Genomic DNA, 25,969 nt, shown 5'->3' with positions numbered 1-25,969 from the left:
TGTCTCTGAAAATTACGAACTGAGAGTTGGGGCACCAAAGCAGCTTTAGCTCTGTCTTCCTGTAGCTGTAGGAAGGGGAAGAAATGTGATGCCTCTCAGCTAGGCTGGTACTGAAAACATTATTCTCAAATAAGCAACATGTAATCACCACATGGCATCCTTTCAGGATCCCCAAACAGCTGTAGCTGTTACATGTAACCTCATGTTAATATATGGGAATGAAACAGTAACGCTGTGTTAAAACTTTCTGGATATGTCCGACATACCTGTAATGTTTTTGTCCTTGCACATGCTCAGCTCTTTAAAAAGACTGTTAACGTTGACTTTCAGATATGTGTGTGTTGATGTTGGCCATAGTCTCCTACAGATGCATTATTTCATTAAGAAATTTTGGATCTTCTATACAGTAAAGCGAATGTTAGGACTAGATGACAGTGAGAAAATTAACTTTTTAGAAAAAATTGACTTTGTTCTTTGCCTTGGCACTTTAGAAGTGCCTGTGTTCCTACAGTGTCTGCCCACTTACATGCAGTGAAGCACAGGTACGTGGAAAAGTAAATTTTCCAAATGAAGGAATGACTAATGAAGAGCCTGATGGTAACATCTTCTATGTATTGAAACATAGGTCATTCTGCTTGGTAGGTGATTGGAATCAAATGGCCAGTGTTGCATAAAGACTTTAATATGTGAAGTTGCATCCACCTCTGACCTTCGATATCATTGACAGGACTAACACAGAGGATTTAAACCTCAGGCTTTTGGAACCAGGCTGTATGATGAATAATTACTAGTGCTTTTAGAAGTGCTTTTTTGGTGTTTCACGTTTTCTGGTAAAGTTTTATGTGCTGGAGAAGATGAATCATAATTTAATTCTGACTATATCTCAGCTTGCCTTGTGAAAACAGTGATGAATTTGTCATCTCTCCTATTATTGGTTAATGATGTTCTGCCCTCAGAAGTTTTTTTTGAAGGGGCTGCTTCGTAACATTTTGTTCCCACTGTTGTTGTTTTTTTTTTTTCTCTCTGATGGATTTCCCAAAAATAATGTTTCAAGATGTATTTTGGTGTTTGACTGAGAGGATTTTTCTGCAGCAGAAATGGATGATGTTTTTGTAACTCTTTTGGAATCTTTGAGTTTTTATACTTTGTTTTTCTTCATTTTTTGGGAAGTCAAGGCTGCGAGAGGGTAGAAATTGTCCTGCACATTTTCTTCCAAAAATACTGTTTCTACTTTCAGAAGTGATGTCTTTTCTAGTCTCTTCCGGTAACTATGGGTCCAGTTTACACGGACAAAAAAAAAAAGAAAACGGATACAAAGCAATCCTAGTAGCTTGCTTTCTTTTTTGTCTTTTCATGTAAATGTTCCCTGGAGCAGAGTTTGGTGTTTAACCTAAATTTTCTGGTTTTCCACCACCCTCTGGCTGACTTGTCTGGGTGCGGCTTCACACTTCTCCGCTGTCATTCAGTGGCTGGTATTCAGTGGTCAATTGACGTTACTCTAACCAAGGAACGTATCATTCACTCAAAACTGCTTTTGTGTTTTTGTTTTTTTTTGTTTTGTTTTTTTTTTTTAATTCTTTAACTTATTTGTGGTTCCCATGGATTTCAGTGTGACTGATAACATTAATACCCCAGTAAGCTGCAGGAAGTATTGTGTGCTAGCTTGCATTAAAAAAATAACAATAGAATGTGTTGATTCTTAAAAGCATGTGTGTATACATGTCAAAGTATTGCCCAGAATGTTTTATTTCTTTGATGATTGGCAGTGGAATACTGTCTGTGTTTTCAGTGGATTAATCCTGGTTGCTGATCTGGAAGTCTGATGTCTACAGATGAGGGCAGCTCTGCCAAATTGAATTATCACGGCCTGGAGCCCTCCGGGTCTTGCAGCCCTTGTGCTGACTGTTTCTTCCTCCTGTTCAGCTCTTGGGTAATTGCTGCAGCCCCAATAATGAGACGGAAACATACTGGAGAGAAGACATATAACCAGAGATCCACACTTGGAAAGACAATCTGAAACATACTCCAGAGAGCTTTTGGCATCTATTCTGTGCAAGCTAACATTGGTGCTGTTCTTTTTCTTACCCCCCTCAAGACATATCCTGGGCAATTTGCTTCAGCCCAGCCATCATTTCATATTTTTGCTTAAAAAAACCCAAACAAACATTAATTTGCTTTCTCACAGAAATCCTGAGGGGAAACAAAAGACAGTCTTATTTTGGTATCCACTGTGGTCCCTCACTGCAAGGCACTTTCTGGTGTCTCCAGCTGATATCTTTGGGCAGTTCTCAGTTTGAGCAGCAGCAGTGCTGGTCACCTTTCTCTGCTCCGTAGCCCCTCTGGGTCAAGAGTGGCCACAGAAAGGGGACAGGCTATATCTGGGCATAGGGTGGCTGCCAGCTGGAGAGAGCAGGAAAGCACCAAGACTGGTGGCCCCCTTTGCCCTATGGTCCCTGTTGGGGGCCACCAGCTGCCTAGAAATGTGGTGGCACCTCCTTGGGCACTGCAGAGGCCTTGGCATTCTTGTGTTGCTGTGTCAGTACATAGCCTATCTCCCTGCCCCATCCTTCTGGATTGTCCCTATTCTCAGAGTCATGAACCAACATTATTTCCATGATTGCTGACTAAGAGAGTCTGCTTTTTCCTGGTTCATGCGTTTGTTCTTTTTTCATGGTGTATTTACCTCCATAATTACATCCTCATGCATACAAAGGGAAAGCTGTACTAGAGTAACCGCTGCTGCCAAATGTGGCTCAATTTTGTTGGTATAGCTGCATCTATACCAGGGATTTTGCTGACATAGCTCTGTCAGCTAGTGGGTACGCATTTTTTTTGTGCTCCTCACAGACACAGTTGTGCCATCTAAGTCTTCCCTGTGACCTGGGGGTGAGGAGCAGAGAGGAGGCTGCAGGGCTGTGAGAAGGAGCGGGATGCTGAAGCTCCCACTGGCAGCTGGGCAGGAGTGGTGCCGGAGCTCCCTTTGTGGCCTCCTCTCGTGTTATCTGCCCCGGGTCGATGCATCCAGCCTTGCTGCCTCCCTGCTGGATGTGATTTTGGTAATGGTAAATAGGATATTACTTGCTCACTGAATTTGTCTGGTCCAATGTCCTAACATTCTACTGAAAGTAAAAAATATTATGCTGATCAAAACACAACCAACCTACTGCCTGTTCTGTGATTATCTTTTATATCTCAGCTGTTCCACTGTGTGAGCTTGAAATGATAAGTGTCACTACAGGAAAAGAGAGGCAGGATTTTCAAAGAGCTTAAAGTTTGTCCTTTTAATTGTTTTCACTGACAGTATTTTCATAACATCTTTCTAACTTAAGTAACAGGTGCCTTTTCTTAAGAGATACACTTGCTTTCTTGCTGATGTTATCCTTATGGTGTACTTTTTTCTTTGCTCTTGTGATCCCAACCTAGGAAAACATCAGCATAAACTTTATACTGTTGTTCATATTGTGCTTATAATCTACTACTACAGAGCTGAAAAATGTTCTTTCTTGTAACCAGTCTAAACAAGAGTCAGGTTTTAATATCTTGTTTATGCATAACATTAACCCCTAATGACTGTGCCTTAATCATCTACAGTTAGCTTTGAAGATGCAGACTATATGGAAACTTGTGACCTTGTAATAGAGCTTTTAGCACCCTTGTTAGAAATAATAGTTTTTAAATACTCACTGTAATCTGCACAGAATAATAATTGGGCTAGAGATGTTTTTCCTCAAAACCATTGGATTTAAAAGTTTAGAGTTACAATTTCAAGTGGTATAGGTACAACACCATTGCTTTAAAAAAAAGAAAATGTCTTTATTTTAGAACTCACTCTTCAGTAATACATCAGTATTTCTGATGAGTAGTTTAAGTATATGCTGCACACAAATGCCTGGAAAACTATGTGTTGCCTTTCACTTGAAATACTCGTGCCTGTGCTTTGCAAAATGGGCATCCGGGGGTTTCAGTGATGCTCGCAGGACAGGACTTACTGTGCCGGCGGCAGAATGGTGTGAACCCCGCGACTGCCAGTTTTCTGTTCCGTGTTATGTGAAATCTGGGTTGCGAGAGTGGCCGTACGGTAAAGCTAGTGCAGCGTGGCTTGGGCCCACCAGCGGCTGTGGTAGGGGCAGACATTTGAGCCTCCATCTCTGGGATTACGCACCTGGACCCCTGGGCAGCATCCCATGCTTTACCCATGCCAACAATGTATGTTTGCATGACTGGAGATGTATGCAAGCTGCCGGCTTATGTGGTTGATCTCGTTTTACTTGTCAGTGTCTTAGTGTATTCCCACAGTAAAACTGGAAAGCTCAGACAAGTAACATCAAGAAACAAACTGAACTATTTTTAAAGCCTTCAACTTTAAAATGCGTGGAATGTGACTTAGTCTGTGTGGCAGATAAAATCCTAGAGCTAGGTCATTTTATTTTATGCTTCCTGTGAACATATCTAAAATATTCACTGCAAAGTGTTAGCGTACTTGTGCACATGCTTCCAGCTATATTTTATTGTGCGATGATTCCAGATGTAGCAGGTTAAATCGGCACAACAGCACTTGTTGGAAGGCTTATGTTTTAAATGTCTCATATAACTTCGGCAAAACAAGCTGATAGCGTGTACGGTAACCTTGTAAGTTCATAGGCACAGAGTGTCTCGGTAGGAACTGTTTTGAATTCCATACTTGGCCTGAAAAGTTATTTTGCAGGAGTTCTGTGGAAGTCAGCTTTTTATAAAAATACAGAAAAGTAATCTGGCTATTTATAAAGAGAGACTGTGAAGCTTTGTTCAGAAGCAATTTCTGTTCATTGATGTTTCTGTTAGGATTGTGCATATTAAGAAATGTGTTTTCTATTTGTCACCAATAGAAAACAAGTATTTTAGGCAAATGGACTTTTGTGTTTTTTAACCAGTTTTATAAGCAAAGCAAGGGAGAGTTTCAGTTGTTACCAGAATCACATTTAAAAATTTTTTTTCCTTTTATGTCAGTTCTAGGAAAACATGCAAAGAAACCAAACCACCAAAAAGCTATGTTTCCTCCAGATAGAAATATTTATATTTAAAATGGTCACCATGAAAACAAAGTGCCTAATGTGAGTAGAAACTAAGTTGAAAAACCTAGAAGGTCCTGTAACACAGCCAGTCTCACTTGCAAATTTCACTTATTGTAATGATACTGAGACTTTAGACAGTTATGTCAGGGAAGAGACAGCAGAAATAATGTAGTTTTTACAGATTATGAGGAGGGGCCAAAGTAAATGATTACTACAGATGCTGCAGAATCCAGTCTTTCGTTTCTGTTGATGTTTCTAACCTTAAGCAAACAATAAACGTATTGTATCCTGCATGCCAAACTGAAGTCTTTATAAAAGAATTTATTCTCGGTAAACATGGCAGAATTAGGGCTCTATTGAAAATGGAATCAGGATTAGTGGTATTGAAATGCAAGGAATTTCATTCTTTTCCAATCTCCTTGAGGAACATGTTCTCAAATATTAGAAATGGAGCATTAAGGGACTAAGGAAGGACTTAAGTGCTGCAAGTCTGAATTAAAATTAGGGTTGTTCTGTCTCCAGTGGGACAACTAAGCCAAAAAAGGTTTTTAATTTTTGAGGATACGACCTCAAAACACTACTGACAAGCAATTCACATGGTACTGCTGTCAAAAATTTAAGTTATTTTCACTTAATGACTCCTATATGTCAACTTTATTACTTGCTGTATTATGCTGAAAGGCTTCATGTGCAGATGTAAACCAGCGCTGTACATCCATTTAACTAGTGATAATTAGTGGAATTACCCTGCTAGTGGAGGCATTTTTTCACTATTCTCAGTCATCTACAGTTAACAGAGCTTGTTTCATTGACAGGAAATATCAGCCAAGACTGGAGGCATTTGCTCTCATATGTATACATCTGTACATGCACCATTGCTTTAATTTCTGCTTTTTCTCTGTCCCTTTTCCGTTGCTTTCCTTTAAGTTGTAATAAGATCGTCACTTTCTCCTTGGGCAGCCACCAGGCATGAATAGTACTTCTCAGATTCTCTCATCTGACGTTCCTGCTTGCCCCCAACTGGAGGCAGAAAGGAGGTTGGGCTAACTTATTACAGTAGAAGAGATCATCAAAATGCAACCCTTCTTCTTGCCAGTGTCTGCACTTTGTGTCTGGGAGCTCTCTAGAGACTTCTGCAATACCACGGGAAGCCTTGTGGAAGGCCAAATTCTTGTATGTGCTTAATACATCATGCGTGCAACCTAAAATGACAGTTCTTACTAGCTGTGAATCTAACCCATGGATGCTTCAATTCTGACTTAAAAGAACTGTTTGTCCAGGCTATTTCCTGCTCTCTAATTCTTTCTCTCTGTGGCCCAAATTTTTCTTGGGCTCTGTAGCACTTCAGTAAAGTTTCAAATAAACTTCATTGTATTTTTGGGTTGCGTTTCCAGAGGAAGTTCAATGGTCACTTTGAAAAGCATAGTTTGCAGTTTCAGCATCAATACTCACCTTGATGGGACTTTCGGATCTCTATTTCATCCCTAATGATCTGTATGATGAAGAAAGTAAAAGGGTAAATAATAATATTCTAAGAACTCAAGTATTTCTCCAAACACTGGGTGGTTTTTTGTTGTTGTTGTTTTTTTTTTTTTTTTTCCCCTCACTACAGGTAAGCAGCTTATGCATTGCCTCTTAAGTCTTTGAGACAGTTATAGAACAGGAAACTTTAATTATAGTTAAGAATTACTCTGTTCAACATCTTGTCCTTATTGCATTGCTTCTAGTCAGTTATGTGCAATAGTGCAGTGAAATATTGGTGACTCCTCAGAAAAAAACGCATACTTTTCCATGAACTGCATATACTTAGAGCACCGTCTTCCTCTCTGTCATCTGTCAACACAGTGTTCACGCCAAAAAAAAGAGAAAAAAGTGGTATTTCCAGCAAGCCAGAAACCCCAGTAACCAGAGTCTCCTGTCTCATCCTGCCTTTCTGACCACAAAATGTGGCTTTTTTGGAGAACATGACCTCTGACACAGCGAGGAGAAATGCTTCGCTGGTGAGCCAATGTCTCTGCTGAGATACCACTCCACAGCCTTTCGGTGTGGACAAGATGGGAGTGTTTTGGAAGTTCATGAGGAGAAAATTTTGTGCCCAGAAAGAATGGCCTCAGTCCTGGCTTTGTGGTGGTGGAGGAGGGAAGTTTTAAGGGTGGGGAAGGTGTCCTGGCTGTCCTTCCCAGCTGGTCTCTTCCCCAGTGGAAAGGCAAAGGAAGCCCAGACCTGCTGCGTGTGTTTGTGTGTGTGTGCATGCATGTGCAACACCTACTTCCACTGGTTTGCATCATGCTAAAAATGTTTTCCTCCCCTTCCCTTTGCTTGCAGTCGCTCCTGCTGCCTGTCTCTTCTGTCTTCTCACTGTTATTGGCCCTGGCACGTGCTGCTTTTCTTCCTTGGTTCGTTCAGATACGGCTCTGCTCTTTGAGCCTTTATCTTCCTGCCTTCCTTGCTGGATGGAAACAGCTGAGGCCATAAAAATGTCCTCTCTGTGAGCAGAAAAGATATTAAATTAAAGAGCTTGTGATCAGACTCACTTATCAATTACGCCAGAGTTAACTTCTAGAGATATTTATGTTATACGAACATGATAACAGTCTTGTGGTGAGCTAAGGAAAACAATGGAGAGGAAGCATTGTTTTATAGCTATTAGGTCGGTCAAAGTCTTTGGTAGCACTGAAGCAATAACGATCTGAGTTTATAGCAATAAAGAAAACCTAATCTGACTGCCACTTCATTAGCTGAAATGTCCAAAGTGGAATGTTTCACTCATGCTTCCCCACTCACCAAGAAGCTATTCATAATTATTTCGAGAGAAAAGTACATTAGCTTTTCTGTTATAAAAAATATCTTCGGCAGGTATGGAAGTCGGGTAACCGACGTGTTTATCCTTGGTTTTAATTCTTTTTTTCAATGGGTCTCGAATCCTGGGGTGCCTGTATATCAAGCTGTTTAAGCCACATTGTAGTATCTTACACTGTGCTGTTGCTATCTTTAGTTGCCCTGTGTTGCCTTCCCCTTGTAATAGCACTCATGTAAAGCTTAAACCTAGACATATATTGGCCTTTCTGCGTGGCAGTCCTCTACCTTTCCCGAGGAACTTCTGGATCTATTGGATGATTTTGGACTGACCCAAAAACCACTGTGTAGCTCTGTGTTCCCAAAGCCGGTGCTGGTGAGGGTCATGCTGGGCCCCCCTTGCACCTGGGCAGCCAAGGTGGCCGGGCTCCGTCCTGCTGGCATGCAATTGTTGGAGGGGTTTGCTCATTAATCATTGAGGACTTGAACCTGGAAAGGTGCTGGATGTCCTCAACTCCTTTTGAGTCAATGGGAGTTCATGGCACTCAGTTTCTTGAAAAATTAGACCTTCTGGAAGTCAGGGCATATAAAATGTTTGTGCTTTTACCTCACAAAGCTCTTCAGAAAAGGGCATAGAGCATACTATAAATGAAGTATTCAGAGGGGAAAACAAAAATTTCCTGACTTATTCTTGGCACCAAATATTTAATCATGACATTTGGTCTAAGAAAACGTACAAACTCTCAACATTGCCAATTTATTTTACCCACAAACCAACAAAAGACTGATGATGTGCACACAAAGGTTATTTATTTTGAGTGCAGCCAGGGAATGTGAGTATTCCAAATGCTTCCTTATATCTCCCCATGGGACCTCTTTAATAAGTTGCATAATATTTTTCTGTATTAGAGGATTGTAAGATAGACATGGTAGGTCTCTTCCTTACTTAAATACACTGGTTATGTTTTTTCTTTTCTTCTTTGAAGGAAATGCAAGCAGAGAATGAATAGTTTGTGAACAGTGTTAAATTAAAAAGCATAACTTCAAAGGCCTTTCTAACAATTTATTCTAAAACTATCAGCCAACAGATGATGTTCCAAGCAAAATAACTAATTATGTGGGAGGTTAGACAAGCATTGATTTAGTTTTTGATTTCTTGGTCTGGTGGATAATTCTTTAATAGCAAGAAAAAGAATATATGACTTAAATCTCTGGACTTAAGTCCAGGTAGACCCTCTTCTGAGGACAAGTTTGTACATAACCTGTAACAATTTTCTTGGAAAATGTGAAAGCCACTTGGATGTTTTCTATGGACCTTGGCTGACTCTAAGATGCTCACCATTAGAGATTGAGAGCAAGGTTAAAGAAGGATAAGGGAGTGCCTCAATGAAAGTATTTTAGTTCTTGCAAACTTATGTTAATTTAGAATAGCATTGCTCTTAGAGAACGTAAGGGTATTTATCTGGAATATCAGGCACAGTTTGACAGTGATCATGTTACTAGGAAAAGCCAATGGGGCTTAGTGGGCCAAACATCATTACTTTATATCATCAGCACATGACAAGGTAAGACTCCAAACGCATAACTTTAGCATTTAACATGTGGAGACATGGAGATAAAATTCCTTTCTATGCACTAAAGCACCGAACCCTTTGTCATTATGGCAAGAGAGTTAGAAAAAGGGGAGCTCTCTGTGGTTACTTGTTTTCTGTTTTTTTCAGTTCTGGTGTAACTTGTGATAATGTTTCTGCTTAGCCTGTTGTGTGTGTTTACTTATGGCAAGTGATCGTGCCAATTATAAGTTGCTTTGGCTAAGCTGCACTCTTGGCCCTAGCTTGTGCAATGGGAGAAAATTCTCTCAAATAGTGTTGACTTTTGGCTGCAGGTTTCTAAGAATTCCTAAGACCAAAACGTTACCATAGATGTATCTGCTGTGACATAAATTCTGCTTGGGAAAAGCATCTGGACATTTGGTTTTTCTTCATCTGTTATCTAGCACTTATCACTGAACAAAAATGAAAGAAATCCTCAGGCTCTTAGTGAAGCTGGTTGTTTTGAAGCAGTAGGGTTGAGTTCGTAGGGTTTTTGTAACAGCCTTTGTTACATGTCATGACAACATGAGCATGTTATGTTTACTTGTAACACTTACCTTGGATGCCACTACTAACTTTTTGTACCTGGTTATCCAGTCGCCATATGCTGTGCTTTTATGTTCATATCGGATATACAGTTTGTGGGTTTAATTTTGTTAGGCAGAACCTGCTTTAACATGACCTGTGTTTATCTCCTCTAGGAATAACATGCTTGGAAGTACTTGGTAGTGTTGATCACCTGTACCCCAGGACAAGAGCTCCAGCTTAATCCTTTTCAAACACATCTCTCAGAACATGGGGGAAAACGATGATGAAAAATACAGTCAAGCTGGCCAGATATTTGAAAACTTTGTACAAGCATCAACGTGCAAAGGTACCATTCAGGCCTTTAATATTCTCACTCGCCAACTTGAATTAGATCCTTTGGACAATAGAAACTTTTACAGCAAACTGAAGTCAAGAGTGACCACATGGAAGGCCAAAGCTTTGTGGAACAAGCTGGATAAAAGAGCAAGTCACAAAGAGTATAAACGCGGAAAATCTTGTATGAACACTAAGGTAAGTGGAGAAGTGCAGTTTTAGATTTCATAGCTCAGAATCTTTTAAACTTGTTTTTCTGCAGAAGCAAGGTTTATACCATCACGTACAATGTGTCCATTCATGTAACCCTACCTTTAATGTACTTTTTGAAACTGGCTGATACTAACTCATTTTGACAAATTTTCAGGCATTTTTGTTCTGCAAGTTTTGTGGAAGCACACAGCATGTAGGAGTGGTCCTAAAAGCACCCTGCTTTACAATCTGCCTCAATCTTGGCAGAAATGTTTTCTGCCCTTTTTAGACGTCAGTGTCAAGCAGGCATAAGATGTAAAGTCATGAGGCAGTAGGCTTCATTCATTCCAGGCTCACAAGAACTACTTACTTTATTAAACAGGGTTTTGCAAGGTGCAAATCATAGTATATTCAGCAGGCTCCTCTGTTTGCTGCTTGGTGCATGCTGTAAGAGACCAGGGCTGGCCAAATGTGTTTCAACAGCAGTTCCTAAACGGTTCTCTGGAAAGTGCTATTTGGAGGCCTGAGGATCTGTCTTTGTCACCCAGAATTGGCAATAGTTGCTAAACAGTAGCAAAAGAAAATCCTGCACTATTTAGGGATTTAAATACTTTCCTGTAACCGCTTTTTTGCAAGCAGAATGTGGGTAATTGCTATGTGGTAGTTACTGAAGGAGGTGATCTGCTTGGTTGTGGAAAGGACAGGAAATTATCTTCTCTTCAACAGAGCATGAATACCATATTTTGATAGAGAGAACCACTGAGCGTTGGTATAAATCTTGTTGATAAAACTGTACAAAATACTCTAGTTCATGCCACTTGTTTCATCTAGCTATCATGGAATATTTTTAATAGCTTTGTCTGAGAGCAATTCACTTCTTTACTGCAAGTGGTAGCTAAAAGTTGCCCCAAGAAGGTTAAATTTTAAGAAGCTACTTGACTGCATAGAGGTAGAACAGAGAGGAAGGGCACACTGGGGAGTAACTAGACACCAAACTGTGGAGGACTTTTTAATTTAAGCTATCACTGAAGTGTTATTTTATGGACTCAGTAGACAGGCAGTGTTGAAGGTCTGTCTTCTTGTTTGCATCATTGCATTGAAACTTCTCAAAAGTGCTAGGGAGAAGGACACCATGTTACCTTCAGTACATATAGAGGCCTTTGGTTTTATTTATTCATTTTTAATAAGCTCCCAATTATTATTAACTTTTTCTAAGGTAATAAATGTCCTTACTACAGTTTTCTTTAGAAAATGAAGAGTGCCATTACAGCTATTTGCACTGCTTTCCTGACAGCCTCTGGTTTTCTCCTTTCCTTTTTCCCTTTGTTTCCCTCTTTGACCTGTGCTTCCTTCCTCCCTTTTGTTCTTTTGAGAAGGCCTTGAACGTATGTCATTGAGCGTATTTGTGATGAAAACAGACAGGAAAGGGAAGGAATGAGAGAGTGTCTGATGATTAACAAATTATAGGAGATATTCCACATACACCTCACCTACACATACAGCCCCCAGTCCAAATCTCTATGGTTAGTTTGGGGAAGTATTTGCAACACAAAAAAGCAGTTTTAAGAGCCATGTGAAATATAAAAATGAAGTGCTTCTCTCTCAAATGTGACATTACAGTGCCAAGGCCTGGCCCTGCAAAGGTCTTAAGAAAAGTGGTTAATTTTTATACATGGTGAGAAGACTCAGGGAAATAGGTTGGTACATAAAATACAGCTTGTGTAATGCTTTACAAGGTTGCCAGGCAGGAGGCTAATCAACACCTTCTGCAGTGTTGAAAGTATGGTATTACTGCTCTTTGAGAGTAAAGATTTATTTTTAGTGGCATGGTGTAAGTATTTGCAGAAATTAACGGACGTATCTGTGATGCACATATGATCAAATTGCAAATGAATACAGAATATCTGTATATGAACATTGTGTGTATAGATATTCTGTGAAATACTTGTAGATGTTCATTATGAACCTGGACCATGCCCAGACCTGCGCTGCACTGTGTCATCACTGATTTAACGAGAGAAACATGAATCTTCAGATTGCTGCAAATGAAAGCAGTAACCGCAGTCCGTGGGCTCTGTGGGGCTATCTACCAAACATTCCTCACACGTGAATCATGGTCTGCTGTGAAAGCCTATCTATGCAACATGAATGAGAGGAGACATGTTGCGAGAAGACGGCGGACTCCCTGATCGTTGCCATGGTGTACTTTGACAGCCCCACTTACAGATAAGGAATTCTCAGAAATGCTGGCAGTCCAAACAAAATGCCAGTGCAGAGAGATTAGGGTACAGTATACATACCACAATTTTCCTTTGGTGCAACTGGTGATTTTAAGTTTCTGTCTTTCTTGCATGTTATGCTAGCAACTATTTTTAGTAGTGAAGCAGGCAAACAGGAGTTAGCAGGCTAAATCCTGAGAGCAGTGCCCAGCACTCACCTCTGTGGAGTTGCCTGGGGGCTGGTTGAAGTAGATCATCTCAGAGTAAAAATCTTACTTGTTAAAGCAGGATCACAAAATGAGCTAAGTGGATTTTTGCAATTGCAGCTCTGTAAACAGAGCCAAGGTTGCTAGTAGGCATAATTTTAAAAAAAATGACTCGAAGGCTTTATATGAGGTTGTGGTCACGAGCTCTGTAGCTGAGTCTGCAGCTCACAGTTCTTCTCAGATAGGGCTTTGCAATCTGTCTGGCTTCTTGCAATCTTCCCAATCTTTGGAGGAGATAAAGGAGATAAAATGCAATTAGGATCTAAACTACTCATGGCCTCATGGCCGGGTTTTTTTTGTTCGGTTGGTCGTTGTTTTGTTTTTGGTTTTGTTTTTGTTTTTTTTTTTTACAAACCAAGGACCTGGTGCCTCTCCCGAAAACTGTTCATTTTTTTGCACAGTATTCAAGGTGAATGCTCTATTTGTTGATTTTTGTGCTTGTAAACTCTTCAGCCACGCTTAAGTTACTCATTATGATATACACAAGTTTTATACATACATAATGTTCCACTCCAACTAAATAACAATAATCCTGTGTCTTAACTGCTCTTGAAGAACCTTGCCAAATATGGCTTTCAAAGTTTCTACAATGATATGATTTTAAGCTGAATGAATAAAGCCAGTTGAACAATTTTCAAGAAGTTCAAACCCACTGCTATTTCAGAGTTGCCTTACTGTGGACTTTATTTTCCCTTTAATTCTTTGTAGAAGAAAAAAAAATGAAGAACAAAGTGCTGCAGAAAGACATGCACAAAACTGGGGCAGAAACAAACTTGTTTTGAAACTGTAGGAGTCCCTCTGTATGTACGTTAAATCTGTATCAAACATACACTTCTTTCCATCACAAACTTGTAAAATGGGGATGAGTACTGTTCAGAATAGCTGTTTCTGGACCTGGCATTTGCACAGTTCACCAGTATTAGAGAGAAACAGAAGTCTGTCTTAAGTAGCCAAAACTCTAGAAATCATACTGTGACTTTTGCAAATATGTCTAGAAAAAGAGCGCAACTTTATTATCCTGGCAACGTTTCTCTCTCATTTTCATCTTTTACTAATCAATGCAGAGTAGCATTCTTGGAATCTGTAATGGTTATTTTCTTCTTCATGGAATGAAACATAGCTAGACAACTGAAGAAGATTAAAGGTTTAGCATATGTTGTTCACCATGCTAGCAGCTTGAATGTCTCTAAATTTTTGAACATGCAAGACATAGTATAATGATGAACAAGAATTCGTCCAGCTAGTTGCAGGGTGTATTCAACAGCCTTTTTAAGACATATGTGAGCGTTCCCTAAACATTTATTTGAACCTCTCTGTATGGAGTAGATTCTTTACCTGATTTACTGGCAGTTTACCTGTGCAAATGATACAGATATGTGCATGCACATATAAATGAGGCTCCCACTGATGTTTGAGGTAAGTAAGTATATGTATCAGCGAGCAGGACCTGGCTTATGCTGTGCACCTGAAATTCTGGCTCTCCCATGACTGTAGATTCATGCTTGAGGAGAGCAGAGATCGCTGCACATAAAAACATCCCAGACTTGCTCTGAAGGGAGGTATTGATTCTCTAAAGCATGCAAATGTGATGTTGTCTTCCCTCTCAAACATGTATGCTGTTTTTTCAAAACACATGCTTCCACTTGAGGACAGCTAAGGAAACGTTGTTTAAAGTGCTAATGTGTAATTATCAGCTGCCTTGGTAGACTCTAGCGTTTCTCTCTGGATATACCCAGTTCCAGACGATGGTGTTGCGCATTGCGGGGAGGGCAGTGGCAAATTCCTGTGCACAGCTTTGGTCTTCTGAGCATTGTCCCTGTTGTAGACCCCGCCTTGGGCACAGTTCCTGGGCAGAGGACTTGTACAGTCTGAGCAGTGGTTTCAAGGCCTAAGTGGACAACATTAGCATAAAGCAAAATTGAGCTAAGAAGTTTTGAGTGTTGTGTATATAAACACATACGTGCATTTGTAGGTATAAGTGTATATATATCATATAAATCCTTGAAAAACAAATGAAATGATCTTGAACTCTGTCCGTGTTGGCCTCTCTTATTTTCCTCGTTCCTGGACTTGGCCTTTCAAAGCTTGTTTTGTAATAGATTAGGTTCCCTTCCAAAAACTCCTGTTGGGAAACTTATTGCAAGAGAATGACTCTCAAATTATTTATGACCACGTTTCGAGGGCTTGAGTAAAAACACAGTGGCTCTTTGCAGTAGCGTCATATGCTGTCAGTCTTACCCGGGCTCGGTGGCATTGGCATCTCTGCTGTAGGGAGGGCTCCATGGGCTCCTCTGGTGGGGTGCTGCTTTAGCCGAGGCAGCATTATGGAGAGCACGTGGCTTGAGGGGGGACGGGAGTGGAGGGGATTTGCGGGCCAGGGTGTGAGTCAGCTGAAGCGGAGCCCTGGGTCAGAAATGGGGATGGAGGATGGAGGTTTTGTGACTGACTCAGCACTGGCTCTGAGCCTTGTCTCCCTGTACTAACCACACTGGTGTACCCGCGAATGATAAAACGGGACAGCCTTTATCTGCCAAACCCCTTCCGCTCCTTTTCATATTGTCTCCATTTCCAAAGACTGTCAAATGAATGCTTTGGGAGTTGTTAAAACCTACTTTGCCTGGTGCTCTCCTTCCCACAGAGTTGAGAAAGGGAGAGGTGCTGCCATGTTATGTAGCCATAAGGTAATCAGCAGGACGAGGAGTGGATACCAGGTCTCTTTCCTTGTTATTAGGTAGAAATTGGCTTCCTACCAGTCCGCAGTTGTTTACAAACATCCTAATCTGCAGTCTTGCCCCTCGTAGTAAATTAGGTGGGTTGGCTTCTAGATGTGTTCCTCTCCTCTCTCCCCACCTTCCTCTGTAGAGCTAAACAACTACTTGTCTCTTTAATTAAGCAAATCATCCAGCATGTATAAACCTGCTAGTATTGTAGCTAAATTTCCTCCTGAAGTGCTGGCATTTGTTGATCCTTCAGAGGTAACTTGGATTTTCAGCCAGGTTTCTCCTGTGCTGTGTGTACTGGTACAGAAGCCAGTGAGTTTGTGTGTTCAAGTGTCATCATTGATTGTGTCCCTTGAGACAAATATTTGGTTTCTTAAGAGAGTAATTGAATTGTAAGGTGAAAGAAGGGAATGCCAGCTGTGCTCCAACTCAAAAATATCCATATTATAATGAAAACTTTAACCTGTTTATTCTATAAAGAGCAAATATCCAGATGGCACATCCCTTTTGCTGGACATACTAATCTCCTCAGAATAATAATTGAAATGGGGAGATTTCCAAACCTGATAATCTAGGTTTATAATGAACACACAAAACTTAACTTAGATGTATTAGATAGCATTGCTAATTCTCTCGTTATAATAAAAATACATTCCTGTGAAGGTCATAAAGCTTGAAACTAGAAGTTGAGTACCATATTTATAGGAAGTTTACTGAATGAAAGGTGGTGACTTTTCACAAAAAGACATTCAGATGCTTTTTTTTTTTTTTTTTTTTTTTTTTTTTATCCAAACACACAGCGCTTGGATCGTGGAATCCAGAACCTATTGAGGTGTTGGGGGTATTAAGGGCCATGTGTTCTACTGACTTTTTAAGTAGCACCTAGGTGTGTTTGGTACACTTGAAAGACAAGCTGTTTATTTTGGTATCTATGCTTCTTTGCTTTTGCCTTGTAGGACAGAGCACCTAAAGTTTTCCACTGGATTTCCATTGTAAACTTATTTTTAAGAATTTTAATAAGTAGCTTTTATAGAGTTATTTCAAAGTCGTAGAAGATATGGGACTAATGGGAATGAGTGGTAAGGAAGATTCGTTTGAGACGAGGGGAAAAGCAGCAAATCACTTATGAACGTGCAGTGAAGCCACACTTGTTGAACATTGTCTATGCATTCATTTTTCTAAGGACTTTTAGGGAGAGTATGGGGAGAAGTACGGGTGATGACAGGACACACAGCAGACAGGGTTCTTTGAAAAGAAAACAAAGCATTTGACTCTTTGAGCTGTGTTTTAAACTGAGATTGGGCCAAATTACGTCAGCAAAAGCAAATGTTTGGCATGTGATTTGGTAATGAAATCACTTTATTTTTATTATCCTACAGACATTTCCACAAACATACGATTTTTCAGATTTATCAGCAATGAAGCAATGAAACCCAGCCAAAGTAGCATAGTCAGAGAGCCTAAATAAGACACTTTCAGACATTTGGGAATTTTAAAATTTTTGGCTTGCAAGATAACAGTAGCTTTACATCTGTACTTTAACAGCACTGTACTGTTTCTCTGTCCCTTGCTTAATGGCTTTGCAAGTAATCGACAGAAGGGAACTGTCCCACCCTGACCTGATTTCCTAGATATTTTATAAAGATTTCCACAGGGAGGGGCACCCAGTTACTTTCACACAGAACACTACTATTGTCACCACAAGTGGCTTAATTAAGTTTGAATGAAACAAAAGGTTACGACAGGGCATGTTGCTGTAACTGTGGCTTTGTAATGCTTTTGGGTTCGAGTGTATGAAGCAGCTGGCTGTGTGTCCATCCACCAGGCAGGGCGGTGTGTGCGGGGCGAGGTGTGCTCTCGCCTGGCCCCCAGCTCACGGCCCGGGCCGACGCTTTGCTCACATCAGGCCTTTCTCCTGGCTTCAGAGAGGCCCCGACGGTGCCAGATGTGGTTGTTACAGGTTTGTTGTTAGCTACGTTTCCAGCTGCGCTCTGGTAATGTTTGTGTACTGATAAGTGAGGAAATACATAACTTTTGCTACCAAGAAGTGATTAAACACTTGGCTGCTAAAAAACAGATTTCAGACAATAAGGCAATTTCCTGTCTCCTACAGTTCAGGTTCTTTCCAGAGGTTCCCATGCCTGTCCTGAGAACTGGGGTTTTGGGGATGTGGTTGCTCTCTTTTCTCTTTCTGCTGACAAATCTAATTCTACATTATTTTCTGTTTTAGGCATTTGTGCAGATCGTTTTTAGTATACGTTTGGGAGAATGTAAAATACCACAGTTCCAAGAGATGCTGTGTAGGAAGTGAAAATGTAAAATATTTTAGTAGAAGCTGATTGTCTTAAGGAAATAACAGAATTTCTATTCGTATTTTCTCTCTAAAAAGCCTTAACAGTGATAGAGTTGTGGTCAAAAAAAAGATTAACTGGGATCTGTTGTCTTGACAAAGTAGAAATTCCCCTTTAATGCTCTTGAAATTGGGTTAATTTGCCTTACTTTCTCTGCTACAGTGTTTAAAGGTGGATTATTTTGTGTCAGTCAGTCCTCAAAATTCCCACATTCCCTAAGGTGTCTACATTTACACACAAAATCCATTTGTGTCTGCAAACTAATGTAGACACCTGTTTGCCATTTCAGGTCTCTAGGATATTGGTGTCTTAACGTATATATCTGATGAAAAGTGCTTATTGAAAAATAAACTGAATTTATACCATAATGTAACGTTATTATAGTTTTCTAATTCTTCAGTCTTTTAACCTTTTCTTCAGGTCTGCAATGTTTGGGTGAGTTTAAGCTGTATTTTGAAACAAACCTGGTGGCGGGGAGAACCATGTATTTCTGTGGTGAAAAACCCTTCACAACTGCGAGCTGTTGTTCTGGTAGCTGGCCACATTTTGCTTCAAATCTTCCTGACCTGTGTGAGTCTGGCAGGTACCCAAATGGGCCTTGGTTTCATTCTGGGTCCTGGGTGATGGCAGAGACAAGCATTACACCATTTCAGCTAACATAAGAGCTATACTTCATACCTAGAGAAGCTTTAAATTAGAAATACGTACGAGCTGTGGGCCTGTTATACTATATACTGGGAGATGAGGCTTGAGGGACAAAGTGGGTAACAGTGACATCTTGCATTGATTGCGAACGCTACAGCCAGATAGAGGTATCTTCCTCCTTTATGAAGAAGTTGGCCCAGCATGTCTGAGGGAAGCAGAAGTTGCAATTCTGACTTGACCCTCATAGAGCCCTTGCTTTAACGAGCAAACTTGTGAATGTGGTTTACGTTATGTCACATGGGCAGCTAGAGAACTGTACTTACGGTGGTGTTAGCAATAGTTTGCTGCTAGACTGGGGGAATGCATTCAGTGGGATTTCAGTGACTCCTATTGTAGACCAGTGCTTGTTGTACTTACTAGCAAGTTGGGTTCTGGATTGAGGTGGTGCAGATGTAACCAAACTGGATTGAGCTGTAACTGCTTTGAAACGCAGGATTAGAATTTAAAAAAAAATATCTTGAAAAGTGGAAGAAATGGTCTGAGATCAAGAGGATAAAATTTCTAAAAGCTACTAGAAAATTATGACCCTTCTAACGAAGGAGTGCAACACCCAGAGAAAATTGGGAATATGCTGCAGAAAATGATCTGGTGCTCACAAGAGACCACACACCAACCCTGAGTCCATAGGGCTGACCCAAGGGGAGCTGATTCTGGCAGCCTGTCCCAGGCAGCCTGCGGTGTGTTGGGGATTGGGGTGGATTCCTTCCCATCTAGTTGGTGCAGGTGAAAACTCAGCTGAAATATTTTGCCCAGTTTGAAGCATGTGTTATAGGCAAGAGGCAGGTAAACTAGAGCAAGTCCAGAGCAGCAAGAATGGTCAGAGCTTTAGAGAACGTGACCTGTAGGAGAGGCTTAAATACCTTCACCTAATCTACGTTAGGGAAGAGCCAAAGAGGAACACTACGTAGTTAGTTGGAGCACAACCAGAACTGTTGTTCATTTCACCTTCTCTCTATTAGTCTGGCTAATCCTGCTAGATCAAACTCTGATTGGTTTTTCAAAACTTGCATTTTGCCTTGGACATTTGCTGCTCCTGTTTCAACCCTGAAGAACAGCTTGTGTTTCCCAAGGTCGTGCCTGTTTCTGCTTAAGAAACCAACCAAGAGATACTGCCTTGCTTGTCTTGCATCACTCTCTGGATTTGTTCATTTGACTAAGATACTAACTTAGAAGGAACCATGTGGTTATGCCACACTTTGAATTAGTCTTGTGTTGCTTGCTTCTGCTGCCCCTTTGAATGAGTTACAAGAGCGGCTTTAAAAGGACCTGTGCAACAGCCAATACTCCCCTCTGTGATTGGTGTCCACCTCCCCATCCTGTGCTCTCTGCCACCCTCGCTGGATTTACAATTCAGATAAAACAACTGCCCCGGGGTAAATTGTAACTCAGATTAGAAAACATTGCAAGAGATGGTAGTGAGCTTCCTGCCAAGGACTACACACCCAGGTCATTAATAACAAGGTACGCTGATCGGCAAGTGCTCGGTGGAAGGCAGAGGCATTTCTGTCAGATTTTTTTTGTTCTTTTTTTCTCTTGTTTGTTTTTTTTAGCGAGGTAGGAAATAATTGCATATGGTAGGAAGCCTCTCCTGACAGGTGAGGGCTGTTGTGACCGGTGGGGCTGCCGCTGGGGCTGCTCACTGCCTGCCTGCGCCACCTTGCTCTGTCTCCTGCTTGGCTGTAGGCATCTGGGGTAGGAAGTTCACTGCCTGTCAGCCCAGATACCGTCCTGATAGTGGCAGAACAAGCACAGCCGGTGTTGTTCAGGCAGGTGCCTCTCAATTTCACCCTGGCTGGAATGTGAAAACAGAGTCATTAATACATGGCCATGTAAATAAACACTGATCTTCTATATATGTTTATCTCCCTTCTGTTGTGTCAGATGTTGGTGCAAAAGAGACTATTACACCTCGTGATGTGCAATTTGCTGCCAAATTTTGTCTTCAACTCTCTGCCCCTCTCCTTGAAACGTGCTCCTTTTCATATTTTTTCACCTTTTTATATTTACTTTTATTTTTCAAGACTCTTTCCTTCAGTAATAAGGGCTGTTATGTACCACCTTTGTTTTCGGCCAAAAAAGTTTCGGAAATAAGAACTAGAGGTGCCGAAATCTAATTTTTGCTCTGCGATATGCTGCCAGCAGCCTGGTTTGTTGCTTCTGTATGAGTGCTGTTAACTTTCCCTGCTATCAGAAACCTTCCTAAAAATGTTACGCTAAAGATTCATTTTCTAATTCTAGTTGTTTGAACTGTTCAAGTCCATCTTGCTTGTTGACACTATCGGATGTCATATTGCTAAGAGATGCTGCGTGGTCAATTCCTAGCATTTTCAAATCGTAAATAAAAATGTAAAAAGTAAATGCACTGTCTACCTCTGGTAAACTGGTATGTGCAAGTGACCAGTTAAATAAACTGGAAAAAAATCAGGTTATCACTCTTTGGAGCTGTATTTGGCTTTAGTAGTTAAGTGGCTGTGAATGCTAGCACTGGAAAATGCAGTAGCTTTGAAGACTGCATGATAAGCTGGAAGAAATTAGATCCCAGAAGCCCCGAATTGCTGCCTTCTTGTACAGCATTGCATTTTGAGGTCAGCTATAGCTGCTATACACTACTGTACAGTCATTCTGCTTAGGAAAGTTAGAAATTATGGGATTAAATGATTCAGCTCTTTAAAAATAAATAAATAATAATTTAAAAATCTGGATTCTGACTCAGACCTGATGGCTAGTTCTGTATGAGCTCATTTACCCAGTACTGCCTTCTAAAAGCCAAGTCTTAATTAGATATTGGCTAATAATTCACCTAATATAACAAATGTACTTTAGAACATATTTTCAAATATTCTGTGAAATGACCTTGAAATAACTTGACTCACCACTGACTTTAAAAAGCCAGTTTCTAAGCAGAAGCTTAGCTGATTTATTAGATTGTTGTAATTGTTGTTGCTTCCTTAAAAATTTTAGGTTCAGTGTAGTATTTCATCTCTGTAGACAGACCAGGCTGTAGCAACAGTGCTATTTTTTTTTAAAGCATATTACCAACTTCTTCCTGTAGCAGAGCCATGGTTGTTGACCAACTTGTCTGCATGTTTTGGATGCCATAAAGCATGAGAAATCCCTTCCTCTGGGTCTGTAGACAAGTCCTCTACTGGCTGGTCAGCCCCTGACCCTGAAACCATGTAGAGGATTAATTATTTTCTTGCAATCTCAATCTCACGAGTGTCACTACTCACAAGGCTCCCAAGACTTGTGGCTTGGTCTCTGCTGTGCTCGGAGGTGAGGCTCTTCGTGCCTTTGTTTCTTCATCTCTGTTCACCAGCTCTCTGTTTCTGGATGAATTGTTTTGTTTCATGGTTTTGTTTTGGTTTTTTTTTTTTTTGCTAAATTTCTAAGGGTAGCCTTAAAGCATTATGTCAGCATAACAGGCATAAGCCTACAAAAAAAAGGCAAGGTATTTAAATGCTGCCAACCATATTCATGACCAGGATAGTCAGGCAACATTCTTTCTGCAAGGTTTATCTTGTTTTCATTTTGATTATTTAAGCAGCTGGCCAAGAAAAAGAAAAGAAACCAATCTCTTCTGGTTTTTGGGTGTGGTGGGTTTTTTTCCCCCTGTTTTGATTACAATGAAAAACAGGTAAGAAAACAGCAAATACACTCTTAATTCCAAAGAATGTTAGAGGGTTTATTTTGTGCTTTATTTGAGGAGATTTTTGGATTAAAGCACTTGCCTGATTTCTGGTGGATAATCTGTTTATTAAAAGTAGTATAACATTTCTTGTCAGATGATGTGCAGGTTTTCTTCAGGTAACTGTAAGCGTGGTGCAGGGGAACTGAAAGTTTCTAGAGATACTTTTCTGTCTTATGTCTACCAATTGCAATTTTTAAAAATTTATTTTTGTAAATTGTTATAAAAGCTCTGGGATCAAGTCAACATATTTAAATATGACCAATGCCGCCTGAGAGAGCTCTTCAGAAAAGCTCCAAATAACAAAGTCCTGACAGCTTTGGTGCATCAACGAAGGAACTCTTGACCTTCTAGCACACTGAATGCATACAGCCTTTCTTCAATGTGTTGCATAGCAGACTATAAGTTTCAGATGTCTTTCATACCATTGTTTTCATTTCAAACTATGGAAACATTTTTATACACAAATCTAATATTAGTACATATATCTGAGAGGATATCGATGGACAAGTGTGTCCAAATTCATCCAGGAAAAATGAAAGCACGTGGTCTTTTCCATGCAGAAGCTTATCTTCCAAAAAAGAGAAAAAAATCCCAGTGAAGACGAGCCAAATGAATGCAATAAATGTACTAATGTTTCGCTTCTGGCCTTTTGACCCAGTAAAACAGGAGGGCAATAAAGATAGATCCTCTGATCCCTGGATTGTGCCGTGTCCAGCTGCAAGTGCAGCAACTGCAGGGCGCAGTGCTGGGGAAAGAGCTCTGTCCAAAATCAGCCTAGATTAGGTAGCCTCAAATCCATGTTACAGTCTTTTAAGAAGAAAAATAGCAATGTCTCCATTTTTGCCAGTTGCTGATACAGGTGCTTTTGGCAGGAGATGCCAAAACTGCATGTTTCTGAGGTGCTCAGCCAGGGGTACATAGGGTAAAATACTGGTGGGATTGAAAGCAGAAGTGGACTCATTGTGTTGTGCTTCCTGCACCGGGACGGGGTTTTATTGCTGTGGTTGGTTGGCAATTAGGGGTGCGTGAGCCTCGCTGTTCCTAGCTGTCTTTGAACTTCCCCAACAGTGGTATTTATGTGGTGTTCACTCTCCAAAAATGTCTGTTCAGCAAGATCCAGCTAGTCTTAATAGTATTTTAAGGTAGATTTTGGAACTCTATGTAGTGCATTTAAGTAGTGTTCACATAACCCTTTGGAGAGTTATGACCTCTCATTAAAATACATTTAACTGAGTATTATTTTTGTCAAATGAAACATTTTTAACCTTACTAATTTTATAAGGAGCTCATAAAACATACTATAATAGAGGAAAATATGCTTCTAAAGATTACTTAATTTTTGTAAGGTGAGTTTAATTAGCTCCTATACCACCTCCTCCTCCTTCATTTGATGGAAGAAGTAATTTTTTTTCTTTCTTTTTTTCTTTTAATATTTGCATGTAGTATAGACCTGTTAACCACAGAAATTTTGGGTATATGTTTTGGTATTTGGCCTCTTTCTAAAAATGAAAAAGAAAATTCTTGGTTTAGGTTGGCACTGTCCATTTTCTGTATATGTATGTAGTCAAATGGATACCTTCCAAATCACTGTCATATTTAGCTACAGTTATCGTCACTGTTCTTGACAGGGTCATGTTCTGTTGTCTTTTGGTAAAACCAGTTGTATAGGTATGGCAGCGTTCAACGAGTCAGGCAACAGACAACGAGTACAAGCATCTCATGCAACGCAGGGCATGTTACTGTCAAGAGAGTGCTATACTTGCATAGCTCTCGTGTCTTTTAACTGAGCTGTCTGATAGCGACACATCCTTCGTTGGTGCCAGTGGCTGGGCTAGTTTGTAGAAAAGGAGATGACAAGCACTTTGTATGGGGGTCTTTGTCTAGAGAAGCAGTGAGTGCCTGAATAAAGTTGTTGAGTTCAGGGGAGCAACCATATATTGAAGTGCTTTGGTAGACCAGGGCTGTAGCAAGACTAGACTTGTATCTTAGATTGACTAAACACGTCATGCCTATTGTGAGCTTAACCTTTTTTTCTTTCTCATATTTTCTTTTTAAACAAAGCATTAGCTCTTGACAATTTTAACATTGTCTGAAGTGGCATATAGAATTTTATTTTTTGGTGACTTCAATCATAACATTTCAAACTTTATATTGGCTATTCAGTGGATTCAGGGTACCTTTGACTGAACTGTTGTATCCAGCGGCTGTCAATAATTTATGTGATTAAAATCTAAGGCTACAAATGTGAGATGAACTCTAAGTCAGTAAGTCAGGAATGTCCTACTGAGCAGTCCTATTTTTGCCAGAAGCATTTTCATGTCTAGTAAAGGAGATGAAGTAAAAAGCGTTGTGGTGGAGAGAGCTTCCCCCTGCAGCTTCTGGTAGCTGTCTGCCTTAGCTGCTTATGCAGCTGTTTCTCTTTGGAGCTTTTCCAGGGAAACAATCACTGCTGATCCAGAAGATGTGTTGTTTCATTACATTTTGTGCCTATCTCATGTTGCAGCACATTTAGCGCTATCACAAATAAACACTTGCCCAAATCCACGTAGGATGTAATCCTGTGGAGTCAGTCAAATTAATCCTTGGTGCATCCCTGTCACTTTGGATGTTGTACAAAGGCCAGGGCTGATGTGAAGTCCCAGATCTGGTGACTACGGAAATGAACACACCTGAGGCCCAGAGCAAATGATGGAAGAGGGTTTGCCATGGAAAGGCAAAGTATTCTGTCCCTCTGCATCCTGCAGGCTGTCTAGGCATGGGCAGAGCCTCCTATCACTGCATGGGAAGAGCACCTCCAGCACCAGGCAGTGGCTTCGAGGTGTGTGGGGAAAGCCACTCCTTGGTGCTCATTTCTAGCAGCATGATCCATTTCTATAGGTTTTGATTTCCAATTGGTGATTTGGATAAATATTACATATAAGCTGAAGGAAGTTAAATTAATTTAGGCAGATGGCTTTCACTATTTTTTCACTAGTATATGTGTGTATTTTCACTGAAGAGTAGAAGTGGTGCTTCTGACTTGGCGTGCCTTAGGACAATCAAAGGCGTCTCTGTGTCTATCCAGTTGTTGTTGAGCTAGAGTCTAAAATTAGTCTCCTCTTTTTCACCTTCAAAACAACTGAAAGGCAGAAATGAGAAAATCTTGAATTCCTGGACTGATTGTAGCTTCTCTCTTCATCCAAAGAACATACGGTGGGTGGATCATAATTGAACACACTTTTATTTTCCAGAACTAATTTAATGGTTTGGTACCTTGGGCAGGAGAGGAATGAGGGATTTAGAGCTGGACGCTAACAGTGTAATGCATTGAGCTACAATGGGATTTGTCTCTTCTTAACTGTGCAGAGAGATGCTGTTTGGTTGCATCCCCCACCCACATGCTACTACCAACTGGTAGATTCCTTGACTGTGAGCATGTAAATGCTGAGAGCTTTTTTTTTTTTTTTTTTTTTTTACATTTTTCAAGGTAAATGGGTAGATTCTGCCTTTCAATTATTAAAGTGGGTGAGATTTTTGTGACTAGGTCAT

General features: G+C 40.4%; 1 protein-coding gene across 2 annotated transcripts in view; it reads left to right on the top strand.

Moving 5' to 3' along the window:
* The window catches only part of MICAL2 (microtubule associated monooxygenase, calponin and LIM domain containing 2), a 133,541-nt gene that overhangs the window by 13,954 nt on the left and 93,618 nt on the right, over positions 1-25,969 (top strand). For both annotated transcript variants that reach the window (XM_087744689.1, XM_087744681.1), the window contains exon 2: positions 10,141-10,498. In XM_087744689.1, coding sequence (XP_087600815.1) covers positions 10,235-10,498 — 264 coding nt within the window. In that variant the 5' untranslated portion in view covers positions 10,141-10,234. The remainder of the gene's footprint in view (positions 1-10,140; positions 10,499-25,969) is intronic.

Source organism: Nipponia nippon, unplaced genomic scaffold (genome assembly GCF_047370975.1).
Source record: "Nipponia nippon isolate SJK-2023a ecotype South Korea unplaced genomic scaffold, ASM4737097v1 scaffold_10, whole genome shotgun sequence".
Classification (NCBI taxonomy): domain Eukaryota; kingdom Metazoa; phylum Chordata; class Aves; order Pelecaniformes; family Threskiornithidae; genus Nipponia; species Nipponia nippon.
Note: the sequence above shows the minus strand (reverse complement) of the source record. Positions and strands in the feature narration are given on the sequence as shown.